The sequence below is a fragment of the Eleutherodactylus coqui genome, chromosome 3 (assembly GCF_035609145.1).
Source record: "Eleutherodactylus coqui strain aEleCoq1 chromosome 3, aEleCoq1.hap1, whole genome shotgun sequence".
In the NCBI taxonomy this organism is placed as follows: domain Eukaryota; kingdom Metazoa; phylum Chordata; class Amphibia; order Anura; family Eleutherodactylidae; genus Eleutherodactylus; species Eleutherodactylus coqui.
Window position 1 is genome coordinate 20343255 of NC_089839.1, and position 19879 is coordinate 20363133.

Below are 19879 nucleotides of genomic sequence, written 5' to 3' on the forward strand. Positions count from 1 at the left end.
AAGATGTCAGCCATAGATGGGTGGTGACCCACCATACAGGATATCAACCCTAGCTGATATGACAGCGGGTTGCCCTGTATCTCCAAGGTGGGCCACACTGGCTGACATCTTGGGCTCCCCCACCAACTAGCAAACTACATACAAAAATACTAATGCATACTAATAAAATGCGGGTGTTGGTACTGCATTTTGGCCAAAACGCATAGGCTGACGGACCGCGTCGAGGTCACACCGCTTCCGCCAGTACCTACGCTAACTCACAATAAATTACATAAAATGCAGTACCAACACCCGCATTTTATTAGTATGCATTAGTATTTTTGTATGTAGTTTGCTAGTTGGTGGGGGAGCCCAAGATGTCAGCCAGTGTGGCCCACCTTGGAGATACAGGGCAACCCGCTGTCATATCAGCTAGGGTTGATATCCTGTATGGTGGGTCACCACCCATCTATGGCTGACATCTTTGGTATCGTTCACATGTGCAGGCTTTTAGTATATGCAGTCACTCCTCCCCATTCTGGGCTGGGTTGAGTGAGTGACTGCATATTAGCCTGCCAGGAACAAGCTGCTCCTCCACACATTATTGTCTGGCTGACTACATATCTTCAGGGCTTAAGGCCATTGCGCCTGCCCTACGGCGATTGTGCCGGTGGCGATTGTGCCTGCCTTATGGCGATTGTGCCTATGGCGACCGTGTCTGCTTTGCAGACCTTCAGGTATTGTATTTTTGGCTTTTTCAGTGAATGTGTTTTTTTTTCTTTTTCCTCACTCCTGTGATTTTAACCATTAATATCCCTACCGAATTTAATGAACACATTAGACAAGTGGGCGGAACACTCAGGACTCAGAGTAAATATAGACAAGTTGGATATAGCGTTCATAAACACCCCGGAAAACCTCAAAAAATTACTAAAGCTTAACTTCCAATTTCAATATAAACAGCACTATATAACCTACTTAGGTATCAACCTAACCACCTCCATTTCTGCTCTATATAAATGGAACTACTCCCCTCTACTCAAAACTTTAGCGGCAGACCTAATAAAATGGGATAAACCCGGTCTTTCTTGGATAGGAAGGATAAATTCAATCAAAATGGTGACTTTACCGAGGATACTATATCTGTTTAGATGTCTACCGATACCCATTCCTACGCATACCATCCGCGAATTTCAACGAACCATATTTAAATTCATATGGGCTAACAAACGGGCCAGAATTAGGCACACGGTAATGCACTTCCATCGCAGCTTGGGGGGACTATCAGTCCCCAACTTGATGAAATACTACAAATCAGCCCGAATAGCCCAATGGATAACTTGCCTGAGCGAAAAGGGGAACCCACTTTGGGTAGAGATGGAGAGAAGCCGCATTAAGCCACATTCGGTAGCCCACTTGACCTGGTCCACGAGCCCTCTCCCTTCGGGGAATCCTGCAAATGAGCCCTCTGTCATACTATTCTCTCTTACTGTGGAGGAGCACACGATTTAAGTATAAGATGGCTTCTAAGCCCTCCCCACTATTACCAATAGTCCCTAATCCGCAGTTTGCCCCAAGTCTCGACTCAGCCCAATTCGCCTGGTGGAGAGGAAATGGCATACATACTGTCAGCCATTTCTATAACAAAACAAAACTATACTCTATACAACAATTCATAGACACCTTTAAAGCTCCTACACAAGAATACCTCAGGATTAACCAGGTATTTCACTTTATCCGCTCCATACCAGCGCCCTCTACACTCCCCCCACCTACTCCATTTGAAAAGCTCTGCACAAGAGACCCTTCACAAAGAGGATCCCTCTCACGTATATACAATATGCTGAATAAACCTGAGACCGAAGGAAAACTATCGTTTATGAAAAGGTGGGAGGAGGACTTGGGAGCGGAAATGTCCTTAGAGAGATGGCGACATTGTTGCGCCACGATTACAAAAGGCAGCCATCAGGTCACCCTTGTAGAAACATCAGTAAAAATTCTACACAGGGCATACTTGGTTCCGCAGAGACTACACCATATGTTCCCGTCCTCCTCTCCGCTATGCTTCAGGGGATGCCAGGTTTCGGGCAGTATGTACCACACTTGGTGGACGTGCCCGGAGGTGGCAAAACTATGGACGCAAATACACAATATGCTAAAACAAATCTTTATTGGCCAGATATCCAAATCACCCACAACATTTCTTCTAGGAAATCGGGAACCTAGGATTAGATTTAAAGCTCATAAGCTAATACAGGTTGTTTGTATGGCCGCAAGGATCCACATCGCTTCCAGATGGAAATCGCCAAGCCTCTCCTTCTCAGAGGTGACAAACAGAATCTCTACAACTATGCTGTACGAAAGAATTCACGCTATCCAGACGGATACATTACCAAACTTCCTAACTACATGGCAACCTTGGATCAACTATCTAGCGATCCCGGGGCTGCATAACATCTCCTCTACCACGTAAGAACCCTAAACACAAACAGACCTTAAACCCCCAACAAACCAATACTCGGAGGGAGATGTGGATCCTCGACGACCCCCTGTTTCGTTTAATTCCCCCTGTTATCCCCTCCCAATACTTTAAACCAAGAGTAAAAGACTATACTGTACTGCAAACCAACGTGTACTAGAATGCTGAATATAAGCCCCCTGCGTGGGGAAACAAAGATGTACATACTGGTTACACTCTTGGAAAAAAACCCTTAATAAAAACCGTTGAAACTAAAAGAGCATCCCCGAGACAGTACACCGCCCCTGAGGTAGAAGAATTGTTAGTCCTGAAAATTCCAAGTGGCTGTCCAAATGTCGGACCTTGCTCATAAGTTTCCATCCGTATCAATGGGGTCCCCTTCACTGCCTTACAGGACACCGAATTACAGGTCACCACCATACAGGAGGCTGCCTTCAAGAGATATCAGGATCACAACCTTTAGTGGCCGCTGCAAATGGGCGAGTGCGCTGGGTGGGGTCGGTTGCTCGGGGAGGCCTCTCTCGTCTAGGGTGGCTGCCTTCTTCTCCAGGCGTGCTCGGGGGGTGGCGGGGGAGAGTGGAGTGGGGGGGGGGGGGGGGGAGTGAGAGAAATCTCTCTCTCCCCCCCGCTGCCCCATGTCGCCTCCCGCTCGCCCCCGCCGCCCCCGGGCGCGCTCGGGGGAGAGGGCGGTTGCTTGGGTTGGGCGGGGCTATCTCGGGTGGCTGACCTTGCCGAGCGTGCTGGCTCCTCTCTGGTGGCCACCATTGGATAGACCGTAATGCTGATTGGGTACTGGGAGCCCACTATTCAGCGGTCTTTCACAACAGAAGTGCTTTTTGTGGATGTACAATAAAGAGATGCAAAGAGGGATACCCCTTCCGTAATTCTGTAGATGAATGTCCCATGATCAGCCAAGAGTCTTACAACGGACTATCAAGGTGTTGTCAGCCTGGCAGATTCACCAACAGCACAGGAGAAATTTGCCGTGCCAGTATCTGTGATGTAAAACTAGTCATCTTATGACCCGCTACTGAAACCCTGCTGCGGTGTCAGGCTCAACAGGGAATTCAAGGCCAAGATTACCAAGCTCTGGTAGAGCCTATAAACCTGGAAGAACTCCTCTGGCCTTAGCTGCAAGGAAAAGCGCCAATTCATCTGCTGAATACCAGAGACACAGAAGTGGAGTTGAGGAAGTACTACGCTGTGGCGCAGCTATCTCTCATCACAATCCAGGATATAGTGAACCTGACAATGGTCAACACAAGCTACACAGCTGCAGAAAGAGGGAAATTTCAGCTACCCCATGTGGCCTGACATGCATGTAGGTGATGTGATGACACCTTCCAAGCAAATTGAGGGAGTTCTGAAGGTCATCTGAGACCTCCATCAAGCCTTCAACAAGCATTTCAGGGACTTTTGGAGAGTCCATGACATTGAGCATTCCATCCCAACGGCCTCTCATTCCCCAATCAAGGAGAGGTACTGACCAATTTCGCCAGCCATGTATCATCGAGTCAAAAACATGCTTCAGGAAATGAAAGAGGCTAAAGTGATCAGAGAAAGTCATAATCTATAGGTTTTTATCTCTGGTCCTGGTAAAAAAGATGGCAACATCAGAGTTTGTGTGGACAATAGAAAAATTAACAGCATCACGCATAAAGATGCATATCTATTGCCATGCATTGAGGAATCCTTGATAGCTTTAGATTCAGCTGTGTACTTCTCCACCCTGGATTTAATCATGTCAAAGAAAGTCCAGAAGAAGGCAGCATTTACCAACCCAATGGTCTTATTTGCGTTTAATTGCACACTTATTGGACTCTGTAATGCCCTTTGATCCTTCCAAAGGCTGATGGAGGTCCTATGAAGATTATCTACAACACCTGGCTGAAGTCTTCCAGATCCTGATCCAACATGGTCTCAAAGTTAAACCTTCTTAGTGCAACCTGCTATATACTCAAGTGTGCTATTTGGGATATGTTGTAAGTAAAGCTCCTTTAAGCTTAAGTTTCTTGTTTTGTATGGGCTGTGAAAGAGAAATTCAAGGACTATCTGTCTGCTGCCACCTCTTTCATTGTCTAAACCATCAATAACCCTCTTGTGCATCTGCATACAGTTCGCATGGGAGCATCACAAGACTTGCCTATTATGACTTTCTGGAAAAACCAATGAGGACACAGATGTCTTGTTTTGCTCGCCAACAGCAGTAGATCCCTTGCCATAGAAAGATTACTAGGACAATGTTGAGATGTATGGAAGACCTTCACCTCTGTCACAAGAAGGGAATTTAGGATCCCTTTGGAGGAAGGGCAGTGGATCTAGCTTCAAACTAAAACCAGAATTATTCGAAAACTCCAAGATTTCCTTACCAGCACAGAAAGTCCCTGGGAGGATCCATCTAGGCAATGCAGATCCAAAGTTGAGTCATCTGTGGAGACAACGGAAGCAACTCTTTATGAAGAAAGGGCTAATATATCACAATGCCTTAGATCCCATTATGAACAACCTCATCCATTAAATTGTCATCCCATGGAGAGAAGTCAGTATGGTCCTCACCTACTATGACCAATCAGGACATTTCTGTGTCAAGAAGACAGAATTCATCATCTGCTGCAGGTTCTATTGGATTGCTATTACAGGAGACCTAGAAAGATCGAATCAAGAATGTCCCACCTGTGAAGTTAGGTGGAAAGAGAAGGCAGACCCGAAGGGTCCATGTCATTGCATTGTGAGTAGAGATGAGCGAGCACCAAAATGCTCGGGTGCTCGTTACTCGGGACGAAATTATCGCGATGCTCGAGGGTTCGTTTCGAGTAACGAACCCCATTGAAGTCAATGGGCGACCCGAGCATTTTTGTATATCGCCGATGCTCGCTAAGGTTTTCATTTGTGAAAATCTGGGCAATTCAAGAAAGTGATGGGAGCGACACAACAACGGATAGGGCAGGCGAGGGGCTACATGTTGGGCTGCATCTCAAGTTCCCAGGTCCCACTATTAAGCCACAATAGAGGCAAAAGTGCCCCCCCCCCCCTGCCAACAACTTTTACTTCTGAAAAGCCCTCATTAGCAATGCATACCTTAGCTAAGCACCACACTACCTCCAAAAAAGCACAATCACTGCCTGCATGACACTCCGCTGCCACTTCTCCTGGGTTACATGCTGCCCAACCCCTCCCCCCCCCCCCCCCCCGCACGACGCAGTGTCAACAGCGCACACCTAAGTGTCCCTGCGCAGCCTTCAGCTGCACTCATGCCACACCACCCTCATGTCTATTTATAAGTGTGTCTGCCAGAGGAAAAGCAGGTACACACTGCAGAGGGTTGGCACGGCTAGGCAGCGACCCTCTTTAAAAGGGGCGGGGCGATAGCCCACAATGCTGTACAGAGGCAACGAGAAGTATAATCCTGTGCCACCGCCATCAGGAGCTGCACACGTGGGCATAGCAATGGGGAACCTATGTGCCACACACTATTCATTCTGTCAAGGTGTCTGCATGCCCCGGTCAGAGCGCGGTTTTTTATAAATAGTCACAGGCAGGTACAACTCCGCAATGGGAATTCCGTGTGCACCCACAGCATGGGTGGCTCCCTGGAACCCACCGGCTGTACATAAATGTATCCCATTGCAGTGCCCATCACAGCTGAGGTAACGTCCGATTAAATGCAGGTGGGCTTCGGCCCACACTGCATGCCCCAGTCAGACTGGGGTTCTTTAGAAGAGTACACATGGAGTTACAACTCCGTGTGGACCGACAGCATGGGTGGGTGCCAGGAACCCACCGGCGGTACATAAATATATCCCATTGCATTGCCCATCACAGCTGAGGTAATGTCATGTTTAATGCAGGTGGGCTTCGGCCCACACTGCATGCCCCAGTCAGAGTGGGGTTCTTTAGAAGTAGACACATGCAGTTACAACTCCCTGTGGACCCACAGCATGGGTGGGTGCCAGGAAGCCACCGGCGGTACATAAATATATCCCATTGCATTGCCCATCACAGCTGATGTAACGTCAGCTTTAATGCAGGTGGGCAAAAAATTAATTGGATTATACTGTAGGCAAGGGCCCCAAAAAATTGGTGTACCAACAGTACTAATGTACCTCAGAAAAATTGCCCATGCCCAATCAAGAGGGCAGGTGAAACCCATTAATCGCTTTGGTTAATGTGGCTTAATTGGTAACTAGGCCTGGAGGCAGCCCAGTTAAAATAAAAATTGGTTCAGGTGAAAGTTTCAACGCTTTAATGAGCATTGAAACGTATAAAAATTGTTTACAAAAATTATATGACTGAGCCTTGTGGGCCTAAGAAAAATTGCCCGTTCGGCGTGATTACGTGAGGTTTCAGGAGGAGGAGCAGGAGGAGGAGGATGAATAGAATACACAGATTGATGAAGCAAAAATGTCCCCGTTTTTTATGGTGATAGAGAACAATGCTTCCATCCGCGGGTGCAGCCTACGTATTGCTTAGGTATCGCTGCTGTCCACTGGTGGAGAAGAGAAGTCTGGGGAAATCCAGGCTTTGTTCATCTTGATGAGTGTAAGCCTGTCGGCACTGTCGGTTGACAGGCGGGTACGCTTATCCGTGATGATTCCCCCAGTCGCACTAAACACCCTCTCTGACAAGACGCTAGCCGCAGGACAAGCAAGCACCTTCAGGACATACAGCGCGAGTTCAGGCCACGTGTCCAGCTTCGACACCCAGTAGTTGTAGGGGGCAGAGGCGTCACCGAGGACGGTCGTGCGATCCGCTACGTATTCCCTCACCATCCTTTTACTGTGCTCCTGCCAACTCAGCCTTGACTGGGGAGTGGTGACACAGTCTTGCTGGGGAGCCATAAAGCTGGCAAAGGCCTTGGAGAATGTTCCCCTGCCTGCGCTGTACATGCTGCCTGATCTCTGCGCCTCCCCTGCTACCTGGCCCTCGGAACTGCACCTTCTGCCACTAGCGCTGTCGGATGGGAATGTTACCATCAGTTTGTCCGCCAGGGTCCTGTGGTATAGCATCACTCTCGAACCCCTTTCCTCTTTGGGTATGAGAGTGGAAAGGTTCTCCTTATACCGTGGGTCGAGCAGTGTGTACACCCAGTAATCCGTAGTGGCCAGAATGCGTGTAACGCAAGGGTCTCGAGAAAGGCATCCTAACATGAAGGCAGCCATGTGTGCCAGGGTACCTGTACGCAACACATGGCTGTCCTCACTAGTTCACTTTCAGGATCCTCCTCCGGCCATACACGCTGAAAGGATGACAGGCAAGCAGCATGGGTACCCTCAGCAGTGGGCCAAGCTGTCTCTTCCCCCTCCTCCTCATGCTCCTCCCCCTCCTCCTCAATGCGCTGAGATATAGACATGAGGGTGCTCTGACTATCCAGCCACATACTGTCTTCCCCCGCCTCCGTTTCCAAGCGCAAAGCGTCTGCCTTTATGGTTTGCAGGGAACTTCTCAAGAGGCATAGCAGAGGAATGGTGACGCTAATGATTGCAGCATCCCCGCTCACCTTCTGGGTAGACTCCTCAAAGTTTCCAAGGACCTGGCAGATGTCTGCCAACCAGGCCCACTCTTCTGTAAAGAATAGAGGAGGCTGACTCCCACTACGCCGCCCATGTTGGAGTTGATATTCCACTATAGCTCTACGCTGCTCACAGAGCCTGGCCAACATGTGGAGCGTAGAGTTCCACCGTGTGGGCACGTCGCACAGCAGTCGGTGCACTGGCAGATTAAACCGATGTTGCAGGGTCCGCAGGGTGGCAGCGTCCGTCTTGGACTTGCGAAAATGTGCGCTGACCCGGCGCACCTTTCCGAGCAGGTATGACAAGTGTGGGTAGCTTTTCAGAAAGCGCTGAACCACCAAATTAAAGACATGGGCCAGGCATGGCACGTGCGTGAGGCTGCTAAGCTGCAGAGCCGCCACCAGGTTACGGCCGTTGTCACACACGACCATGCCCGGTTGGAGGCTCAGCGGCGCAAGCCAGCGGTCGGTCTGCTCTGTCAGACCCTGCAGCAGTTCGTGGGCCATGTGCCTCTTCTCTCCTAAGCTGAGTAGTTTCAGCACGGCCTGCTGACGCTTGCCCACCGCTGTGCTGCCACGCCGCGCGACACTGACTGCTAGCGACGTGCTGCTGCTGCTGACACATCTTGATTGCGAGACAGAGGTTGCGGAGGAGGAGGAGGAGGGTGGTTTAGTGGAGGAAGCATACACCGCCGCAGATACCAGCACCGAGCTGGGGCCTGCAATTCTGGGGGTGGGTAGGACGTGAGCGGTCCCAGGCTCTGACTCTGTCCCAGCCTCCACTAAATTCACCCAATGTGCCGTCAGGGAGATATAGTGGTCCTGCCTGCCTGTGCTTGTCCACGTGTCCGTTGTTAAGTGGACCTTGGCAGTAACCGCGTTGGTGAGGGCGCGTACAATGTTGCGGGAGACGTGGTCGTGCAGGGCTGGGACGGCACATCGGGAAAACTAGTGGCGACTGGGAACCGAGTAGCGCGGGGCCACCGCCGCCATCATGCTTTTGAAAGCCTCCGTTTCCACAAGCCTATACGGCAGCATCTCCAGGCTGATCAATTTGGCTATGTGCACGTTTAACGCTTGAGCGTGCGGGTGCGTGGTGGCGTACTTGCGCTCAAACAGTTGCGCTAGCGACGTCTGGACGCTGCGCTGAGAGACATTGCTGGATGGGGCCGAGGACAGCGGAGGTGAGGGTGTGGGTGCAGGCCGGTAGGCACTCGTGCCTGTGTCCTCAGAGGGGGGTTGGATCTCAGTGGCAGGTTGGGGCACAGGGGGAGAGGCAGTGGTGCAAACTGGAGGCGGTGAACGGCCTTCGTCCCACCTTGTGGGGTGCTTGGCCATCATATGCCTGCGCATGCTGGTGGTGGTGGCTCCCCAGCTGATGTTGGCGCGACAAAGGTTGCACACCACTGTTCGTCGGTCGTCAGGCATCTCTGTGAAAAACTGCCACACCTTAGAGCACCTTGGCCTCTGCAGGGTGGCATGGCGCGAGGGGGCGCTTTGGGAAACAGTTGGTGGATTATTCGGTCTGGCCCTGCCTCTACCCCTGCCCACCGCACTGGCTCGGCCTGTGCCCACACCCTGACTTGGGCCTCCGCGTCCTCGCCCGCGTCCACGTCCTCTAGGCCTACCCCTACCCCTCAGCATGCTGTATTACCAGTAGTGCAGAAACAGAATGCTGTAATTAAATGTGCCGCTTATTGGCCTGTGGTTGGAGGCTGACTTCGCTTACGGAACGCACAGCAGAGGCAGGAAAGAATTTTGCGCAAGCCTGCTGTAACACTTAGCTGGCTGCGTATGAATTAGGACAACTACCCCCAGCAGTGACCCAGTACACTTGTGGACAGGAATACAGCGGTGATGTAAGAGGCAACACAGAGGCAGGAAAGAATTTTGCGCAAGCCTGCTGTAACACTTAGCTGGCTGCGTATGAATTAGGACAACTACCCCCAGCAGAGACCCAGTACACTTGTGGACAGGAATACAGCGGTGATGTAAGAGGCAACACAGAGGCAAGAAAGAATTTTGCGCAAGCCTGCTGTAACACTTAGCTGGCTGCGTATGAATTAGGACAGCTACCCCCAGCAGAGACGCTGTACACTGAGGACGGTCACAGGCAGCCCAAATAGATTTTTTTTCCCAAATGTTTTTGGAAAGGCCCACTGCCTATATACACTAAATATGTCTTCTGTCCCTGCCTCACCACTACTGGCCCTGGACAATGTAAAATTACTGCAGGACGCAATGCTCTGCACGGCCGATATACAAAAAAAAAAGTGCAACACTGCAAAAAGCAGCCTCCACACTACTGCACACGGTTAGATGTGGCCCTAAGAAGGACCATTGGGGTTCTTGAAGCCTAAAATAACTCCTAACACTCTCCCTATAGCAGCTCCGGCACCAGCAGCACTGTCCCTGATCTCTGTCAGAATGCATCTGTGGCGAGCCGCGGGAGGGGCCGATTTATATACTCGGGTGACACCTGATCTCACCAGCCACTCACTGCAGGGGGGTGGTATAGGGCTTGAACGTCACAGGGGGAAGTTGTAATGCCTTCCCTGTCTTTCTATTGGCCAGAAAAGCGCACTGTCTCAGAGATGAAAGTGAAAGTAACTCGTCTCGAGTAACGAGCATCTCGAACACGCTAATACTCGAACGAGTATCAAGCTCGGACGAGTACGTTCGCTCATCTCTAATTGTGAGTCATTGCCCACAAGAAATAGTAGCCACCAATCATCTCAAGAACTCACCTATGTATACAATAATACCGTGCTCTGCTCCACCTCTTACACTCCCTACTACCTCATGTTTGGGCACCATGGTAAACTACCTGTTGACCTTGCTTTGGGTGTAATAGTGCCAGATGAAATCAACTGCTTGCCTGCCACTCATCGCATGAGTGATTATCAAAGATGCTTTGCTGATGCACAAGAAATAGTGGAAACCAGGATGGAAGAACTTTGCAAAAGACAACAGCAAGATTTCAACAAGTAGCTGAGAGCTGAAGCTTTCTTCATCGGAGGCAAGGCATGGCTGAAAAATAAATCACTAAACTGGCAAGTTGGATACCCAGTGGGAAATACAGCCATACATCATTCATGTAATTCCATATCCTGGGAGTGGCATCTACCGCATCAAGCCACAAGGCCAGGAACCCAAGGTTATGCACAGAAACCGTCGTCGTAAGCACTGTTTGCAGAACACATTATTCCTAACTCAGGATTCCCAGCCAAATCATGTACGTACAACCCTTTGAGCCTGAGGGAGTGCAAAGCTAAGCTGTCGAGCAAAAGGTCCTGCCAAAACGTTATCCTGGTGTTCCAGGCCGTGGATGGCCATTCAGCAGCAGTTGCCTGCACCAAGTGACCCTGAACTTCTAGCCACAAGGGCTACCAACCTGCAGCATGATGCAGCATTCTAGATGCATTCTGACCTTTCTGGATGAAAGTGTTCCTACAAGACGCTCTGATAGTAGTATCAAAGGTCAGCTACCTGCCAGGTACTTAGACAAAGCTCCTAATCAAACTGGCTTTATTTGTTCCCCTCTTCTATCCAGGTCTATCACTGTGCTATCTCTATGCCCCAGTTCCCCATATTTCTTGAACAAAGACTATACACAAGAGCTAGTTATGTGTTCCTTTTCAAGCAATTTAAATCATTTCCCTTTTTGGGCAGTAGTCCATTTGTTACATTGTTTTCCCAGTTCCGTTAATAAATACTTTGTCCTGAGCAAAAAAAAAAAAAAAAACAAAAAAAAAAAAACACTATAGGTTTGGTATCTCGGACTGACCCATAGAATAAAGTTATCAGGTCATCTGTGTTGCAGTTTAGTTGCCATAGAAACAGGAAGCACCGAAAGATGACAGAATTTTGTGTTTTTTTCACTTTACTTCACTTTAGCATTTTTCAGTACATTATATGGCACCGCTGAAAAATACAACTCGTCCCACAAAAAACACCAACCAGCCCTCCGACAGCGACGGTGATGGACAAATAGAATATATTTTTTCTTTATTAGGGCGCCCACCCACTGGCGATTTTTTTCCCTGCGAAATTCGCAGCATTTTTTTCTCTGCAGTGGTCTATGGGACTTGTAATGTTAAAATCGTGATCGCGCAAAATCACAATTTACCGCGAAATCGCGATTTTGCGCGATCGCGATTTTAACATTACAAGTCCCATAGACCCCTGCAGAGAAAAAAATGCTGCAAATTTCGCAGGGAAAAAAAATCGCCAGTGGGTGGGCGCCCTTAAGATGGTTTTGAAAGGTTTTGATTCAAACATTGTAATTTTAGAGTACTGAATATGTCTAAACCCAAGTCTGGTTTTTGTTACCATATGTATTTTCCGCATCACCTCCCCAAATAGCTTTCTCCCCGTCTCATCTTAGTGTGGCTGGACACAGTTTGTTTATGTGAGGCTGGATTCACACCAACGTATATCGGCTCGGTTTTCATGCTCAGCCGATATACGTCGTCGTCTCTCTCTGCAGGGGGGAAGCCTGGAAGAGGCGGGAGCAGTGCTGAGCTCCCGCCCCCTCCCTGCCTCCTCTCCGCCCCTCTGCACTATTTGCAATGGGGAGAGGCGGGACAGGGCGGGGCTAATTTTCCAAACTTAGCCCCGCCTCCTTTCATTGCAAATAGTGCAGAGGGGCGGAGAGGAGGGAGAGAGGGGGCGGGAGCTCAGTCCATCCTTCCCCCCCTGCAGATGAGGACGTCGTATATCGGCTCGGCGTGAAAACCGAGCCGATATACGATCGTGTGAATGCACCCTTAAGAGAGTAATAAACCTCTCCCCTTCCCCCAATTTGTTCATTAGCCATCCAAAGGTGGGTCAGCTGGTTGACTAGTGAAATGTAACAAGTCCCTCCCAGCTGAAGTCCTGTAGCCAGAACTTTAAATGCAGTTCTATCCTCCATGCCACACCTGATGTGTCCAGAAACAAGTGTCTTATGCTGTTGAATGATGCAGTTATACAGCGCAGTACGACAGAGCAGGAGACAGGTAACATCCACAACTGTCCAAAGTCTGGAGGGAAATACTCTCCTCTTTGCACTGTTCTCCATCACTATCCTCTTTTCAGGCTTTAACTCTTTCTTTCAACGCTCAGGCCCAACACACTCCATCCACATCAGCCCCTCCCTCCTCTCCTCACACATGTATGGCTCCCATGCACTTTTCAACTTCCTAAAACACCTCCAGCCCCCCCTACAGCCAAGAAACACCTCAGCCACCCACACAAATCCCCTAACCATGCACTCACCCTTGCTACCCTGCTACTCCTGGCCACAGGGGACATATCCCCCAACCCAGGCCCACCCCGTACTGCTCCCAACCAAAATGCCCCCCCCTATTCAAATTCACTCTATGGAACTCCCAATCTGCATGTAACAAACTCCCAATTATCCATGACCTCTTCACCAGTAAACAATTGAACCTGCTCGCCCTCACCGAAACCTGGATACAGCAGTCCGATTCTACCTCCCCCGCTGCATTGTCCTATGATGGCCTGCAGTTCTCCCACACCCCCATATCGGATGACAGACGCGGTGGAGGAGTAGGCATCATCCTCTCGCCAAACTGTACCTTTCAGGTCATTGCCTCAGCTCCCTCGCTTAGCTTCCACTCCTTCGAAGTCCACACCTTGCGACTCTTCCGCCCACTGCCCCTGCGTGTCGCAGATATTTATCGCCCTCCAAGTCACACCCGCCTGTTCCTAGACCATTTCACTGCCTGGCTCCCCCACTTTCTATCCTGTGAAATCCCAACCCTCATCCTTGGCGACTTCAACATCCCTACTAACAACCCCAGCTCCTCATCTGCCTCCCGGCTTTTAACGCTTACCTCCTCCCTTGGCTTATCACTGATCTTCCCCACTCACAGAGATGGCAACACTCTCGATTTAGTTTTCCTCCATCTCTGCTCTGCCTCTCACTTTACTAACTCCCCCCTTCCACTCTCAGATCACAACCTTCTCCCTAGCATCTCCCCTGATCCTCCTATCTATCGCACCTCTAGGAACCTCCAGTCCGTCCGCACTAAACAGTTTGCCGAGACTATTCAGTACTCTCTATCCCCCATCTCTCTCCTCCCCTGCCCTAACCTGGCAGCCGAACACTACCATACCACCCTCAGTCGTGCCCTGGATTAAGCGGCACCGCCTGTGACTCGAGCCGTCAAACGCAGACCACGGCAACCTTGACTCACACCCAAACGCGCTTCATCCGGCGGTGCTCTAGGTGCGCCGAGCGGCTGTGGAGAAAGTCAAAGCTGCCAGCAGACTTCCTCCACTTCAAATTTATGCTTAAAACTTATAACCTAGCCGTTCACCATGCCAAGCAAGTTTATTTCACCTCCCTTGTCTCCTCACTATCCCATAACCCCAAACAACTCTTTGAGACCTTCCACTCCCTCCTCAGCCCCAAAGAACAGGCTCCTGTGACAGACCTGACTGCTGGAGAACTAGCTGCCTATTTCAAAGAAAAAATAAAAAAAAGACAACATTCGCAAAGAAATCTCTGAAAGCTGCATGGTTAGCCCCGATCCCAGTTTCATCAGCACTGCATCCAGCACCTACTCACTATCTACGTTAGAACCAACTACAGAGGAAGAAGTCTCCAGGCTCCCATCCGCTGCCCATCTCACCACCTGTGCTAGCGGCCCTCTCCCCTCTCACCTCCTCCGGTCTCTTTCCCCAGCTCTCATTATTCACCTCACCACAATCTGCAACCTCTCCCTAACCTCTGGCACTTCCCCTCCTTATTTAAACACTCCATCATATCCCCTCTGCTTAAAAAACCAACCCTGGACCCAAGTGATGCTGCCAACTACTCACCCGTCTCAAACCTCCCCTTCATCTCCAAAATACTAGAGCGCCTAATCTACTCCCGCCTTACGCGCTTTCTCTCTGACAACTCACTCCTCGACCCCCTCCAGTCTGGTTTCCGCTCTCTCCACTTGACCGAAACTGCCCTTACAAAAGTAACAAATGACCTGATGACTGCAAAGTCGAGAGGTGACTACTCCCTACTAATCCTCCTTGCCCTGTCTGCTGCATTTGACACTGTCGACCATGACCTCCTTCTCACTATGCTTCACTCTATTGGGCTAAAGCACACTGCTCTCTCCTGGTTCTCTTCCTACCTCTCTGACCGCTCTTTCAGGGTCTCCTTTGCTGGTTCTATCTCCTCTCCACTTTCTCTCGCTGTTGGGGTACCCCAGGGCTCGGTACTTGGCAATTTTGACGTTCTTCCCCATTGTGTCTGCTTTGAATGTCACTACGCTGGGAGAGATGTAGGGCTTGTTCACATTAGTATATTATCATCTTGCAGCGATTTTCCACGGTGAAGAAGGATCATAAGAGAGCAGCTTGGCATGTGGGATAAGTTGTAAGTTGGTCGCTCTAGCGCTGCTGATTTCGGTCATAGGCTGTTTGTAGGCGTGACAAAAGTACTTATTTGTGATAAATTAAAATGAATCTGCAGAAATACTCTGTGAGAAGTCGATATGTAATCAAAAATAGCGATTTTCCATTTGGGCCACCAGGAGGCGCTAGAGTGAATTAGTTAGACGTCTCAATGTGAAAGTGGCATGTAGCAGAGTTGAAAATGTTGCTGCTTCTGTATAAGCTGGCAGAAGTTTGGAGTAGCACTGGATAATGATCCCAAGCTCTTTCTGGGTTTAGCAAGTTATTTATTTTTCTATTATTAGTTGTGGGGTGCAAGGAAGCCCTGGGCTGCAGGCTGTGAGGACTCCTGACTGTGCAGGCAAGTAGGATCTCCCTCAAAGGGCCCAGGGGATGCACTCCAAGCCCCTGCCAGCAAGGGTTAATTTGTGGAGCCTGCAGTCCACCTAGCACAGGCTGGACCTTATTGGCAGGCTGAAGCTTGCAAGCAGGGAGCTCTGCTGCCTCTCCCCACGGTAGAGGAAGGCAAGTATGGTGGCTGCTGCAGTGCCAGGATCCCCTGTTGGAACTCAGAGATCCCCTCAGCGGGTCCCCGACAGAATACTCCGACTCTGAGTGGCAAGTGGAGGTGCCAACATTCCTCTCCTCAGACTGCCAGCGGCAGAGGGGAACGCCGATTGACCTCCCTCCCCTGCTGCATACAACGGCTCTTCACTTCCAGCAGCTGAAGGGAGTCTCTGCAGACCTCCCTCCCCAGCGGCAGATGACAGCACCAGCGGTTCCCCTCTTCACAGTGCCGACGGTCTTCTCCTCACAGCAGCAGGAGCCCGCGGACCGGAAGTGGAGTCCTGCCGGGACCAGCGTTCGAGGAGCGCCCGCAGCCACAGGTGGTGAGTAGGCCGCAATCCTCGGCCCCGCGTCGGGACCCCGGCAGACACCCTGCGCGTACCTTTCCTCACAGGGAGCACAGGGCAGGCATTGGAGACAGTCAGAGAGCTCTCTAGAGCGCTGGAGAGGGGAATATTTGTGGGTCTCCTCAGGAGCCGATCAGCCACGCGTCTTTCTCCTGCAGATGCCAGGCCACGCCCCCCACAATCCAACTTTAGCTAGGGTCAAAGATATCAAATTGCAAATTAATGCCCTATTATCACAACAGGTTGAAAAAGCCCTTCAATGGACAGGAGCAACTTACTACAAATATACAAACAAGCCGGATCGCCTGTTAGCAGCAAGTATGCGGAATAAGACAAAAATTAATGCAGTCTTTAAATAAACACCCCCCAAGGAACCACTACGTCCAATCCTGACAGGATCCATGATGTTTCCCACAATTATAATACTTTATATAAAGCCCAAGACGGTAACCCCACGCCCCCGAGAGCCACCTTCTTAGATGCCGTAAAACTCTCCTTCCTCTCTGACTCCCAAAGAGAAGCCCTGAATGCCGACATTTCAGAAGAAGAAATTTTAGATACCATCAAAAATCTTAAATTGGGAAAAGCCCCAGGCCCTGACGGCTTCACCGCACTATATGACAAAAAATTCAAAGACGTATCAATCCAGCCTTTAAAGAAACTGTTCCAGAAACTCCTGAATGGGGATATACCGCCGAACGAATTTCTGGACTCGCAACTTACAGTGATCCCTAAAGAGGGCAAAGATAGCTTGTCCCCAAAAAACTATAGACCCATTTCACTATTGAACCAGGACTGTAAGATTTTTACCTCGATACTACCGTGTTTCCCCGATAGTAAGACACCCCCGATTGTAAGACGTATCGGGGGTTTCAGGGGGGTCGGCCAATGTAAGCCGTACCCCTAAAGTAAGACATATGTCTTACTTTCGGGGAAACACGGGGGGTATTGCCGCCTACCTCTCATCTAGCTGCGCGCCGCCTCCTGCCCACGTCCGCACCGTCCCCCTCTCCATACGTCGCCGCGTCTGCCACCTCCCTCTGATCTTAATGAGTGCCGCCTCCTGCCCACTTCCGCGCCGCCCCCCTCCATACGTCACCGCGTCTGCCGCCTTTGTCTGATCCAAATGAGCGCCGCCTCCTGCCCACTTCCGCGCCGCCCCCTCTCCATACGTCACGGCGCCGTCCCCTGCACTTGTCACTGCCGCCTCCTGCTTAAAATACGGTAATGCACACAGTATTAATCATACATCAGTAAAACATACACACTGGCATACTGGGGTATCATCTACTGTATGTAACCCAGTGGGTATCAGCAGGTGTCACTTGTTTTACATGTTATGCAATGTTGTAACAAGACATTCTTGGCACTTCCTTTTATAAAAATGTTTTGTGGTGAATACAATACTGTTCAGGTTGTTAATAAATGTTAATTTTATGGTTAAAACAAAAAATTCGACAATTTTTTTCCAATATAAGACATACCCCGAAAGTAAGACATAGTGGGGCTTTTGGGGATAAAAAGAAAGTAAGACACTGTCTTACTTTCGGGGAAACACGGTAGCAACCAGACTGAATCATCTTCTCCCTTCCCTGATCCACAGAGATCAAGTGAGTTTCATACCAGCAAGACAAGCTCCAGACAATATAAGAAGGGTCCTAAACATTATAGATTCCGTTCATACTTCAAAATCCCAAACGACCCTCCTAGGTCTAGATTTAGAGAAGGCTTTTGATACATTGTCCTGGAGCTACTTATTTTCGGTCCTACGTCTCATTGGGATTAGGGGACCTTTCCTTTCAGCCCTCCTAGCCCTCTATTCAACACCCTCTGCAAACCTGAAACTTCCATGCACCAGGGCGGCCCCTATACAAATTAGTAGGGGTACCAGACAGGGTTGCCCCCTCTCCCCGGCATTATTTGCTTTAGCGATTGAATCACTGGCAGAAGCAATCCGCTCTAACCTAAACATAAAAGGAATTTGGATAGAGAACACTGAATACAAAATGAGCCTATCTGCGGATGACCTACTTCTGACCCTTTCTCAACCCCTAACATCATTGCCGAACCTAATGTCCACACTAGACATCTGGTCTCAGCTCTCAGGCCTTCGCGCGAACATCGATAAATCCGAAATATTCTTCATCAACACCCCGGAATCCTTAAAGGGGTTGTCCCGCGCCGAAACGTTTTTTTTTTTTTTTTTCAATAGCCCCCCCGTTCGGCGCGAGACAAACCCGATGCAGGGGTTAAAAAAGAAAACCGGATAGTGCTTACCTGAATCCCCGCGCTCCGGTGACTTCTTACTTACCTTGTGAAGATGGCCGCCGGGATCTTCACCCTCGGTGGACCGCAGGTCTTCTGTGCGGTCCATTGCCGATTCCAGCCTCCTGATTGGCTGGAATCGGCACGTGACGGGGCGGAGCTACGAGGAGCCGCTCTCCGGCACGAGCGGCCCCATTCAGAAAAGAAGAAGACCGGACTGCGCAAGCGTGTCTAATCCGGCGATTAGACGCTGAAAATTAGATGGCACCATGGAGACGAGGACGCTAGCAACGGAACAGGTAAGTGAATAACTTCTGTATGGCTCATAATTAATGCACAATGTACATTACAAAGTGCATTAATATGGCCATACAGAAGTGTATACCCCCACTTTGTTTCGCGGGACAACCCCTTTAATAAAGCTGATAAACATTGATTTTCAGTTTCAATATAAAATACATTACATCTCATACTTAGGCATTAAATTGACTACCTCAATACAATCTCTCTGTAGGTGGAACTACCTAGAACTAATAAAGAGACTATCATCTGATCTGCGGAAATGGGATAAACCCCAACTCCCCTGGATAGGTAGAATAAACACATAAAAATGACTACTTTGCCATGTATATTGTATCTCTTCAGATGCCTACCCATTCCCTTAGCCATCTTACGCAACTTCCAATGCAATATATTTAGATTCATATGGGCCAATAAAAGAGCAAGAATTAAACACACAATAATGCATTACCATAGAAGACTGGGAGGTCTATCAGTGCCCATAAACTGGATTATATTTTTCTCCAGCAGGTTTCAGGGTATTCTGTAGCTTCCTAATTGTATAGTGTGCACACACCATCAGGCCAGACACAAGCTCTAAGTCTCAAGTCTAAGCTGGGTCTGAGCTACACAATGCTCAGAGCCTCAGGTTTATTGAAACACATAATACCTGCCCTTTATGGGCGTATAACACATTACATCAGTAACATATAGAATTCTCCCCGTCCCCCTCCCCCCACCTCTCTCAAGTCCAGTGTATGAGCCAGTCTTTGTCCCATCAGAACGTGGTTAGGCAAAAGTAGTTCCTTTGTTTCAGCAGTTGAGAGTGGGGGAGGGCTGGGAAGACGCCCAACCTAGATACAAGTAATACAGTATAGGAATGTGACTTTAACCCTTTAAGAGGCTGCAGCAGAGCTTTACATTAGGCTAAAGTTATAAAACACATCTTTCACCATGCCATTGTCCAGCAATTACCATAATGGAATTATGCAGCCATTAGCCTCTACAGAGTTAAATCACTACAGCTGCATAATAAATCTAGTTTATTACAAA

The 19879-nt window shown here is 49.4% G+C and overlaps 1 protein-coding gene across 1 annotated transcript in view; it reads right to left on the minus strand.

The window, feature by feature from the left end:
- The window catches only part of LOC136620474 (zinc finger protein 665-like), a 55633-nt gene extending 50679 nt beyond the window's left edge, over positions 1-4954 (minus strand). The window contains exon 1 of the mRNA XM_066595264.1: positions 4828-4954. Within this exon, the coding sequence (XP_066451361.1) occupies positions 4828-4856 (29 nt within the window). The 5' untranslated portion in view covers positions 4857-4954. The remainder of the gene's footprint in view (positions 1-4827) is intronic.
- Positions 4955-19879: the final 14925 nt, after the last annotated feature.